This window comes from Bison bison, unplaced genomic scaffold, assembly GCF_000754665.1.
Source record: "Bison bison bison isolate TAMUID 2011002044 unplaced genomic scaffold, Bison_UMD1.0 scf7180017864519, whole genome shotgun sequence".
Taxonomy (NCBI): Eukaryota; Metazoa; Chordata; class Mammalia; order Artiodactyla; family Bovidae; genus Bison; species Bison bison.
This window is the reverse complement of record NW_011495072.1, coordinates 6,820,461-6,833,111: the sequence shown is the minus strand read 5'-3', so window position 1 is coordinate 6,833,111 and position 12,651 is coordinate 6,820,461. Positions and strand designations below refer to the sequence as shown.

The following is a 12,651-nucleotide window of genomic DNA, read 5'->3' as shown; positions in this document are numbered from 1 at the left end:
CAAAATTCTAGCAACTGACCCCAAAAAGCAATGATTCTGATACATAGGAAACCTCAGTCCCTTATCCCACCACCCTATCCCCCACATCTCTAAGAACTAGAGAATATAGTAACAAAAAAAAATAAAAGCAACTCTGCACTTACCAGGATGCTGTATTCCCAAATCATCCTCCAGAAGTCCAGGACAGTTGTAGGCAAAGGTCCCTGGGTGGCAATATAAGTCTTGGGTCCATAAACTCCCTAAAGGGAAAGAGAAATTACATGGGGTAACTACAAAAAACATGCTCTTCTTCTTGTCTAGTGTTCCTCCACCCCCCACCCCACCCCCATTTTTTTAAGTACCTAGAGAAATACAGAATATTCAATGTACCTTAATGAAGTTGGCATTGATGTAGCTGGAATCCTCATCAGAGGTTATCATGCACAGTTCTACTAGGCTATGGTCATCTGTAATACAAAAGAAAGACTAATTAAGAGGGTTTGGTCAGAGGGCTTCTGTAAGTCTGAAACTAGCACTGTGAATAGTGGATGCTCATAAGTGATTAAAGAGTGAATGAATGAGTGAATGTTCTTTTGTAGTCATATACAGTACAAACTAATTTGTCAAAGCCATGATCCAGGATTAGGAATAGCAACCAATGGGTAAAAAGAGATAAGATGACTGAATTAGGGGAAAGATACAAGTTTAAAGGGAGAAATGAAACTTACAGGGCAAAATATCCTTGTATCTGTTTTTCTTGATATTCTTGGGCCTCTCAGCCACAGTTGTAGGATAGGTTTTATCTGCCTTATACTTGGAGGATAATCTTTTCAGCGTCTGTAATAAAATCACAATAATTCAATCATCCTAGGGAAAAGAGGCAAGAAGCTATCTCTAGAGAGATTTCCTTCCCCTCTGCCCAAATATTCCACTTTAGCTGTTTTAGCTTCCCTGGTGGCTCAGACTGTAAAGAATCTGCCTGCAGTGCAGGAGACCCAGGTTTGATCTCTGGGTCAGGAAGATCCCCTGGAGAAGGGAATGGCTACCTACTCCAGTATTCTTGCCTGGAGAATCCCATGGACAGAGGAGTCTGGCAGGTTACAGTCCATGGGGTTGTAAAGAGACAGACACAACTGAACAACTAACACACACTCACACATAGTATCCTCTAGGGCTGGTTCCATTCACAAGGGAGCCCAGAGCATAAGGACAACAGGGTTCAGTGACATTTGGAGAAGTGAAAAGATCACACTTAAGGCAACTGAGCTACAAATAGAAAAAAACTTAGAGGTGAAACTAGTGAATATTTTTTAAAAAATAACATCTTCTGAGCACAAATTCTGTGTTCCATCCAAAGAGACAGATAGTAAACGTTTGACTGACTTTCTTTACAGCTATTACAGGACTATTTTAAGTAGAAATGGAGCTTAAGATGAATACCATCTCTCTAGTTAGCAAAATTTCCAAGATTTCAGTCCCCAAAGCAGTCATTCTTTTATATAACCTAAACTTCAAGCCCACCCCTCAACCAAACATGAATCTTTAAATAGTATCATATTTCATTTGTAGACTATGATCTGGGTCAGTCAGAGGGTAGCATAATATGGTTGAAAAAGGCAGTGAAGTGTCTCCTTAAAAGTATCTCCTTATTCTCTGTTTTAAAGATGAGGAAACTGAGGCACAGAGAAATAAGTGCCCCAAGATCACAAAACTACCAAACACAATGTTCAGAATTCTAAACTGAGGTAGCCTAGAACTGGAGTCAGCGCTTAACCTATGTTGTGACCTGTATCCCATGACTAACGGCAGTCACTGGAGATGTGTGGGCATCTGTATTGTTAACCAGCTTTGTGGTTGATTCCAGTGTATATATCCGAGATGGGCACAGTACTGGCTGAATGAAGTTGGGCAAGTTATTTAATCTTTCAGTGTCTCAGTTGCTTTTTAAGTAAAGTGGGAGGATATTTGTCTTAGAGTTGTGAGTGAATTAAATGAGTTATCATATGTGCAGTACTGGTACAGAGTACCTGTTTAATAAAGAAAAGGTGTTGTTACTAAAACAATAAATAAATAAAATTATTCTCACTTGCCAATATTATAGTACAGAGTGAAATTTTGGGTCAGAAGAAATGATAGTTCCTCTTTAGCTCCATCTGATGAATCAACTTCACTCCATCTAATGAATCATCTTCATCCCAGATCCCATTATGACTCAAAGAAACTTCATGTAGTAGATCTGAAAACTGTATTGACTGTTACTCAGTTTGAGAAAGACAAGGGAAAAACATCCGTGGTAGCTAATAAATATTTATTGACTTGAACTGCAGAAAATAATTTTCATTATTTACCCACTATTTAATGATGACTTGGTCATGTGAAGATTATTATTTACTTCCTATGGGTCAGATCCCTCAGCATCTTCTCAGTCTTCATTCTCTTTAACTTAACTTCCTTCTTGAAATTTCCTCCTCCTTTTGCCCTTATTAGTCTATATCATTTTGGTTCTCCTCTTTCTTTTCTGACTTCTCTTTCCCTCTTCACATTCTTTCTTAATGCCTGTATGTCTGCTTCTGTCTCTAATTGTTAATTATCCAACATTCCAAAGTTAGGTCCTCAACTCTCTGCTCTTCTCACTAAGTACATTTGCTCAGAAACATCATCATAGAAGACGTACCAATGTTTTTAAAAATGTATCTAAGTGATTCACATTGAATTATAATTCCAACCCCTATTGGATAACTTTCAATTTTTTTCAATGAGATTTGATTACTAATTTCCAGTCCTGAATTTCCAACCACGTTCTAGACATCTCCACTTAGATGTCTCAAACTGAGCACATCCCAAACTAAAATCATCACTGTCCTTACTGTGGAAAAGGCAATGGCACCCCACTCCACTTGCCTGGAAAATCCCATGGATGGAGGAGCCTGGTAGGCTGCAGTCCATGGGGTCTCTGAGAGTCGGACATGACTGAGCGACTTCACTTTCACTTTTCACTTTCATGCATTGGAGAAGGAAATGGCAACCCACTCCAGTATTCTTGCCTGGAGAATCCCAGGGATGGGGGAGCCTGGTGGGCTGCCGTCTATGGGGTCACACAGAGTCGGACACGACTGAAGTGACTTAGCAGCAGCAGCAGCAGCAGCAATCTTACTAAACTATTGCTTTCCTTATCTCTCTCATGCTAAAAACTACTTCAGCTAATCTCTCTTGCTACTAGAAAAAAAGAAAAACTCCTTAACCGGGTTTTTCTGATTCTCCTCAGTTGGATCCCAAGTTAATTTTCCCATATTCCCTACTGTCCTACAGTTATGAGTCTCCCAAAGATTCATTTCTAGCTTCTTTCAAGATTGTACAAACTGATGTCACTGACAATTATATGTAACATCACTCCTTTAAAACTATGGGTTTCCTTTCCTTTCTCATAAAAATTTATATACCCAGTACTGCTTCTGCTTTTCTCACCCATGATTATGGACTATTTTTTTCCACAGGGTAAACTAATAGATAGCAATAAGGAAATAGAAAAAGAAAATTTCTCATGTGACTGGCAATAAGCGAAAAAAAAAACTTAAAAAGAAGGAAATCACTATTTTACTTAATTGTTTATATTTCATGTAGAGTTTTCACATAATTAGGATGTATATCTATCTGTAGGAGTTTACTTAAGGACACTAATAACTAAGTCATTTTTTAAAAATGGGTGAGAAAGGGAGAATCTAAAATAAAGGAATGATGACACAGAGAGACAGAGATAAGAAAGGTAGGTGAAAATAAAAATTTGTTCCAACAAATCATCCAAATTCATCATTAGATTTCAAAATTAGCTCAGGGTAACTTAATAGCTGAGTCTGCAAGGAGAGGGAAAAAGTTGGGGTCATGAGAGATTTGTTAGCTGGGACTTCATTATACAACAAATTATCAAATATCTTGAATCTAATTAAACTGATTCCAAATAATAAATAGATCATTAATCATTATAACAACTCAAAGTATAGAAGAGAATGCTTTTTCCAAATAACAATGACAAATGGAACAGACAACTGTCTGCTTATCTGCTGGACCACAAATGCCAGCATGTATTGTTTTAATGACCATTTTTTTCTGTTTCTAGAGTTAAATCAGACACAGGCAACCTATATAAAAGCAGATATATAGTCACTTGTTAAATCCTAGTTTCTTACCATGGTTTGAATTCTTGTGGGTTTTCAGAATTGAATTTAGGAAGAGAGATGCTGAAATTATCTTTATGTAGCATATTTTTACACCAAAATGGATGAAAGCGGACTAGTTTCAGAATTTAAGGATGTAACACAAATACATGAAAGACCGTAAAATATTTCCAACTTATGCCAATATCCAAGTTATACCAATTTTCAGCTCTCTCTGATCTTGTGCACCTTTATAATGATAATTTTCAACTAGCCATTGATTCTAGGGCTGCTGAAAAGATGTCAAATCCCAGAGAAGCTCATTCTAAAACTCTCCAGAACAGTTTATACTGTTATACTGTTTTTGTTTGTCTTGCTTTGCTTACTTGTGGAATGCTTTCCAGGGAGAATGCCATAGCCAAAGTTCTTTTTGAAAGGTATGCCTGAATTAATTTGGCAAAATTTCACAGATAAAAGTTTTATATGTGTGTAATGTATTATTGTTTAGCTGTCTTGACTGCCACCTTCAACAATGGGAGAGAATGGATTTTTTTAATTAATTAATTTTTTATTGAAGGATAATTGCTTTACAGAATTTTGCTGTTTTCTGTCAAACCTCAGCATGAATCAGCCATAGGTGTACATATATCCTCTCCCTTTTGAACCTCCCTCCCATCTCCTACCCCATCCCACCCTTCTAGATTGATACAAAGCCCCTGTTTGAGTTTCCTGAGTTTCCATACAGCAAATTCCTATTGGCTATCTATTTTACATATGGTAATATAAGTTTACATGTCACTCTTTCCATACATCTCACCCTCTCCTCCCCTCTCCCCATGTCCATAAGTCTGTTCTCTGTCTGTTTCTCTATTGTTGGCCTGTAGATAAATTCTTCAGTACCATTTTTCTAGATTTCATATATATGCATTAGAATATGATATTTATCTTTCTCTTTCTGACTCACTTCACTGTATAATAGGTTCTAGGTTCATCCAGCTCATCAGAGCTGACTCAGAGGCATTCCTTTTCATGGCTGAGTAATATTCCATTGTGTATATGTACCACAACTTCTTTATCCATTCATCTGTTGATGGACATCTAGGTTGCTTGCATGTTCTAGCTATTGTAAATAGTGCTGCAATGAACAATAGGATACATGTGTCTCTTTCGATTTTGGTTTCCTCAGGGTATATGCGTAGGAGTGGGATTGCTGTGTCATATGGTGGCTTTATTCCTAGTTTTTTAAGGAATCTCCATACCGTCTTCCATAGTGACTGTATCACTTTACATTCCCAACAACAGTGCAAGAGCGTTCCCTTTTCTCCTCACCCTCTCCAGCATTTATTGTTTGTAGACTTTTTGATGATGCCATTCTGACTGGTGTAAGGTGACATCTCATAGTAGTTTTGATTTGTATTTCTCTAATAATGAGTGATGTTGAGCACCTTTTCATGTGTTTATTAGCCATCCATATGTCTCCTTTGGAGAACTGTCTGTTTAGGTCTTTTTCCCACTTTTTGATTGGGTTGTTTGTCTGACGATGAGTTATATGAGCTGCTTGTCTATTTTGGAAATTAATCCTTTGTCAGTTGTTTCATTTGCTATTATTTTCTTCCATTTTGAGGGCTGTCTTTTCACTTTGCTTATAGTTTCCTTTGCTGTGCAAAAGCTTTTAAATTTAATCAGGTCCTACTTGTTTACTTTTGTTTTTATTTCCATTACTCTAGGAGGTGGGTCATAGAGGATCTTGCTTTGATTTATGTCGTCGAGTGTTCTGCCTATGTTTTCCTCTAAGAGAATTGATTTTTATTTCCTACTCTGTTCCTTCTCCCAGAGTTATCTGGCTGGATGACAAATGCAGACATTCTTTTAGCAAAACATCACATAGGAAATGCCTGTAGAACTGTTAATTTGGAAAGTGTGAAAGATTTTTTTTTTTTTTTCAGATGTCTTACCTAAAGGTCAGATTACTGTGAAGGTCTTTTTCTCACTCCCCTTCTCTCTCTGCTAGACCCTCAGGGCTCCAACACCCAACCAGGGAATAAAGCAGAGCCAACTCAGGACAGAGAACTAGTAAACCTCACAAGAATAAGAGAAAATCTGAAGGTTGGAAGGAAAAGAGTATAAAAGAGAAAGCAGAGCCATGAGGGTGGGTTGGGTTGGGGGAGAAAAGAGAGGTTGAAGGGAGAAAGTATTTCTCTACCAACCGCAAAGTGGATATGAGTTCCCTAAAGGCAGCACCAATGAGAGAAATCAGGGAATGAAGAAAAGCTGCTGAGAGAATAGAGAAAAGGGGCCTCCTGAGTCCTGATCATTTGTAATGTATGAGAAACGATTCTGTGCATATGCTTGATAAGCTAAAAGTATGCTGATTTGGTTTGTGGACTATACCCCTTTTCTTTCTTTCTTTTTTTTTTCGGAATAATTTTTTAATATTTATTTTTATTTATTTATTTGGCTGTGCTGGGTCTTAGTTGCCACATGCAGGATTTTCCATCTTCGTTGCACTATGCAGGATCTTTAGTTGGGGCATTTGAACTCTCAGTTGTGGCATGTGGGATCTAGTTCCCTGACCAGGGATAGAACCTAGGCCCTCTGCATTGGGAGCATGGAGTCTTAGCCTCTGGACCACCAGGAAAGCACCCCCATTTCAAGACAGGAAAACAGAACTGAGGTTCTGGCTATGAAATTGTGGAAATCAGGACTGAATCTATTGCATGCTCTTTTTCACTGACTAGAAAAGCAATTGCTAGTAAATGAATCAACATCACTCTCAAAAGAGAACAGGAAGAAAGAAGAAAGCACAAGACCGCATTTGGTGTTCACACTCTCTGCCTTGGAGGACTACACTATTGTATAGAAAACAGAGCATAAGTTACATCTGGGTGTGGGGAAAAATCAACCTTGGCCCTCCTGAGCTAGGCAGAAGAGGGGACTCAAAGTTGAAGTGTCTTAAGGTAGTTCTTCATCGCCTTACAATATTACAGTATTGTAATATTACAGTTTTATCTATGCCAAGTCTCCAACAGGATAGAGACAGCATGAATGCGAAGGAATGGAATTAGGAGTTCAGGCCTTTATGTCCAGCAAACAAGGCTACCACTAGCAGGAATGGGGAACAAGACTGAACTGGCCCTGAGTGTGCACGCAATCATCTTCAACTAGACAGGCAAGCTTACGGGGATCGTGTTGCCACACATTGGTCAGGTAAGTGAGCAAGTGGGAAAGCAGTAGCTAAACTTGGGTGAGTAAACAAAGAGTTTCAAATTTAGATCAATAAAATGTAAGGATATGGCAAAAAGAAATGGATTTAAATGTATTTTAAATGTCCAGTGAATAACTTTAAACATGGGACTGGATGGTCCTACATGGGACTGGAGGCTGAAGATGGAACTGGAATAAACGAGCTTTACGGATAATATGATATATTTATTCTAATGGAAGCACTAAAAAAATCTGCACCTTAATGGGTACAATGGAGTAGGAAATGGCAACTGACTCCATGATTCTTGCCTGGAAAATTCCACGGAGAGAGGAGCCTGGCGGGCTAAAGTCCATAGTGTTGCAGACAGTCAGACACAACTGAGGGACTGAGCATAATGGGTACAAAAGTCAGGAAATGCTGATAAGTTTGTTCAAGTGATAGGCCAATTCCCATAAATGAGTCATTTCAACCCAACAGATGTTTGTGCACTTGCTATGCAGGAGGTACTGTGTTCATAACTGCTTGGCTAGTATTGTTATAAATAAATACAGAACTAGGATGTATCTATATCTTCTCTATAGAGCTAAGATGTATACAGGTCTTCTCTGGTCTGTCTATGTTAAAGTCTTCACAAGTTGCTACAACACCAACCTGACTTCTAGTGCATTATAAACCGACATTAGCACTTGACCTTCAGGACTGGATATCTTCTTTCTATTAGGGTTCATTGAATGCTTCATATTTAATGAATGTCTTTGTATTAATAAATTCCGTATTTACCTTTTCTACAAAAGCACCTCATATCCAGGAAGCATAAAATTCGTTTTTTTGCTTTTTATTGTTTAAATGGAACCCAACAACACTAAAAGAAAAATTTTAATATAGATTTTTTAAAGTAAAAAGTAACACATATGAATTGCAGAAATTTTTAGAATATACAGAACCCATAAAAAGATGATTAAAAATCACCTTATCTATAACCCTCAGAGTTAATTATTCTTAATATTTTGAAATATTACATTCCAGCCTTTTATTCACGTGTGTAATGAAGATGGGCTCATACTGCACATAGGGTTTTATAACTTGCTCTCTTTACTTAACAGTTTGCATTCTTCTACATTATCTGTGGGCCTCCCTGGTGGCTTAAACATTACAGAATCCACCTGCAGACGCTTCTATTGTATGAGATGCAACATAAGTTACTTAACCCATTCCTTTATACTCTTGGACATTTAAGTTGCTTTCAATCTTCCTAAACAATCCAACAATATTACAATTGGTGGCCAGAATCAATATAAATATCTTTCATTATTTCCTTCATGAATTCTTAGGAGTGTTCAACGAATTTGCCTGTTTTGAAGGCTTTTTATCCATATTACAAAATATACATCAGAACCAGTATACAAATTTTGCCTCCAGAAAGTTATAACAGCAATGTTTGAGATCAATATACCAGCCATGTAGAAGCCTGCATAATTCTAAATGCTGACCAACATAAAGATTATGATGTTTTAAGTATAGATGCATTTGGTAGGTAAAGTGTTATTAGTTGTATTTTATGTTATTTGAATTTCCCTTTACAGTTTCCTCTCTCCAAAACAGTTTTTAGAAGGAAGAAAATACGCTGTAATCGCATCACCCTACCTGTATGAAACTGTGTTCCTGTTTCTGTATTCACATCCAGTCTTTGAACAAATACGTATAGACATCCAACAAACTCATATATGCATATTTAGCACACTTGCCATTCTCTAAACTCACTTTTTCCACATGATCATACTTTTTTTTTAACACGTGCTTTTTAAATCAAGATGCCTTGACTACCTCCAATATAGAAAAGAAAAAAGCATCTAAGGAGTTTTAACCATAAAGGAATGCATCAAATTGACCAGCATGAAACATATAACCAAGCCTTAACCCATATTTAACACAATGGCTGAAAAGCACATGTAATAAAACCACAGTTGGTTGTAGTAGTTGACCAAAGTGAATACCTATTCCCCTGTAAATTATCATTGATCGGATTTAAAAAATGCATTAAAGGAAGAGGATAATCTTCATTAAGTTTAGAAGAAGGAAAATAAAGTCATTAGTGTCCAGAAAAAAGTGGTGAACACTATCCTGAGGGTTCAAACAAAGAGATGAAGACATTGTATACCATCACAGTTGAGGTCACTAAAATCACCATGCTTATCAAGCAGCTTTCTTACTGTCATTGGCTTCTCATGTAAGTTTCTCTCCAAATTCAGAGACTGTGGTGGCCAGTCAATGCAAACTTCTATTCTGACAATTTTTCTCCACCCAAAATTACTAAATTGGCATTCTTATTTTTGGTGAATTTCATATGTATTTGCCTGATTCTGATCATCTCTCAGTGTACTGACAAAATTGATTTTTTAGACCAACAAAGCTAAAGTCAAGACACTGAATTATGGTGACTCAAAATAGTTAATACTACCCTAAGTGACTATTTGGTCTCTCTCAGTGCACTCTCGGAGAAGGCAATGGCAACCCACTCCAGTACTCTTGCCTAGAAAATCCCATGGATGGAGGAGCCTGGTAGGCTGCAGTCCATGGGGTCGCTTAAGAGTCAGGCACAACTGAGCAACTTCACTTTCACTTTTCACTTTCATGCTTGGAGAAGGAAATGGCAACCCACTCCAGTATTCTAGCCTGGAGAATCCCAGGGACAGAAGAGCCTAGTGGGCTGCCGTCTATGGGGTCGCACAGAGTTCAGACACGACTGAAGTGACTTAGCAGCAGCAGCTAAGATCACTCTGTGATCACAGCAGTAATTGCATATATTAAACCTTGGCAGAATTCATAAAAATGGGACTTCAGTGGTCTAGTGGTTAAGACTGTGCTTCTACTGCAGGGGGCATGGGTTTGATCCCTTGTCAGGGAAGCTCTGCCTGCCACACAGTATGATGTAAAAAAATGCTTTTAAAAAGAATTCATAAAAATGATTAGAAAAAACTAAGACCCATCTACATGCAACTAAATGAATTTTAGAAATACAATGTAGAATGAAAAAGGAAAATATTTAAAATGTATACATGACATTTTATTTACATAGAATTCAAAAACAGGTAAAATTAATCTCTATTGCTTAGTGATATATGGCCTTGAAGCTATGTAAAACAAAGGAAAAAATAATATTGTGATAGTGTTTACCTCTAGTCAGGTGGAAGTTGAGAGGAGCTATGATCTGGAAGGACACCTAAAGGATTTCTGGGGTGTGGCAATGTTCTATTTCTTGATCTGAGTGGTACTTATATAGATACCTGCTTTATTACTAATTGTTAAATTGTATGTGTGTGTTTAAAGCACTTTCCTGTGTGTATGTTATATTCTACAGTTCTCTTAAGAAGTTGAGTGTTGTGCCATGCTAAGTCGCTTCAGTCATGTCCAACCCACCAGGCTCCTCTGTCCGTGGGATTCTCTAGGCAAGAATACTGGAGTGGGTTGCCATGCCCTCCTCCAGGGGATCTTCCTGACCCAGGGATCGAACCTGCGTCTCTTGTGTCTCCTGCTTTGGCAGGCAGGTTCTTTACCACTAGCTCCACCTGGGAAGATGGATGGATAAACAGGAGTGGGGAGATGTGGTGGAGACCAAGAGCACAAACTCAAAAGTTAAATAGTTTTATTTCAAATCTGAGTTCTACAACTTATGATCTCCATGACATTAGGTAAGTTGTTTGATTTCTCTGACCCTCAGTGTCTACCACGTAGCAAATACTATTCTAGTTATTGAGGATATCAATATAAGCAGAAGTAAATCTGAGCCTTGCCTTTGTGGAGCTTCAGTCTGATGGGAAAGCAGACATTAATCAAATAACAACACAAATGAATGTATAATTGGAACTGTGATAAATGCTATGAACACTTTACTAAAGCTGGGGACTGGGGAGAAACTTTTAAAAAATGACAGATGGTGCTGAGGGCTTATTTGATTTATTTAGGGAGGTCAAAGAAGGCTTCTCTGAGAAAGTGACCACCAAATTGATATCTGAAGAATTATGAAGTGTTAAGTAGGTAAAAGAGGAGAGTGAAGGAATATTCAAAGCAGAGGTAACAGCATGTGTACAAAGTTCTGTGGCAGAGGAGACATAACAAGGACAAGAAACTGAGCATGCTGTAAAAAGCTGGAGAACTCGGCAGTGGGTCCCTGTGGGACTTTATTAGCATTCATTACAAATGGCTCTTTGGGAATTAAATAAGGCTCTGTTCTTGAAGCACTCAAGCAGAGAATCTGGAACATGATTCAGTGGGTTAGCTATTATGGAAAATACACAAACAGTAAGTTTATATGAGGAAATGCAGATTGAAAATAGTGATGAAAAGTTTTCAGGCTTGGAAATCAAATTAAAGTAACATAACAAAGTACTGTTTTATACTAATTACATTTAAAAACTAAAACATGATTTTACTTGATGTAGTTTAAGTATAGAGGCTAAGAGGACTTGGAATCAAACATATCAGAGTTCCAAATCCTGGTTTTACTATTTCAAGGATAAGATGAAGATAATTATTTCCTCTTGGGGTTGTTGTAGTGATTAAGATCATATATGGTAAACCACTTTGATAGCCTAGCATATGATAAGCAGTCAAAAAATTTATCTATTACTGTCTTTTTTAGATATTAACTGAGACTAGTTCATGAGTCGCTAAGTCATGTCTGACTCTTCCCAACCTCGTGGACTGTAGCCCACCAGGCTTCTGTGTCCATGGGAATTCCCAGGCAAGAATCCTGGAATGGGTTGCCATTTCCTTCTCTAGGGAATCTTCCTGACCCAGGGATCAAACCCTGGGCTCCTGTATTGCATGCAGTTTCCTGCATTGCAGGCTGATTCTTTACCTACTGAGCTACCCGGGAAGTGCTGGTGCTAGAGAATATGATCAATTCAGATACTGTAAGTTAAAAAAAACTCTCTTGGAAATACATTTGGCAAAACTTTACTAATTAAATGCTAATACTCTTTGGTCCAGTAATAACACTTTTGGGCATCTAGCTCCAGGATATAATCCAAACAAAGGGAAAACCACAAGGACACCTATTGCAGTGTTATCAATAATCATGAAAAATGAGAAATAACCTCACTTCCAACCACAGAAAAATAAATTATTTGGGTGCCTACTCATGTCAGGCATTTTATATATTTATTCTTTTCACATAAATTTTTCACAGTGAATATTATTTTTGTTACCACTTCTTTTTTTTTTTTTGGCAGGGAGGCCGTGTCTGTTCTTAGTTGCAGCATGTGTGATCTCTCCGTTGAGGTATGTGGGCTTATGGAGGAGGAAATGGCAACCCAT

The 12,651-nt window shown here is 37.8% G+C and overlaps 1 protein-coding gene across 1 annotated transcript in view; it reads right to left on the bottom strand.

The window, feature by feature from the left end:
* The window catches only part of PTPN22 (protein tyrosine phosphatase, non-receptor type 22 (lymphoid)), a 57,024-nt gene that overhangs the window by 38,973 nt on the left and 5,400 nt on the right, over positions 1–12,651 (bottom strand). The window contains exons 2-4 of the mRNA XM_010830781.1: positions 708–816; positions 370–446; positions 144–239 (exon numbers count right to left, since the gene is read on the bottom strand). Of these exons, the coding sequence (XP_010829083.1) occupies positions 144–239; positions 370–446; positions 708–816 (282 nt within the window). The remainder of the gene's footprint in view (positions 1–143; positions 240–369; positions 447–707; positions 817–12,651) is intronic.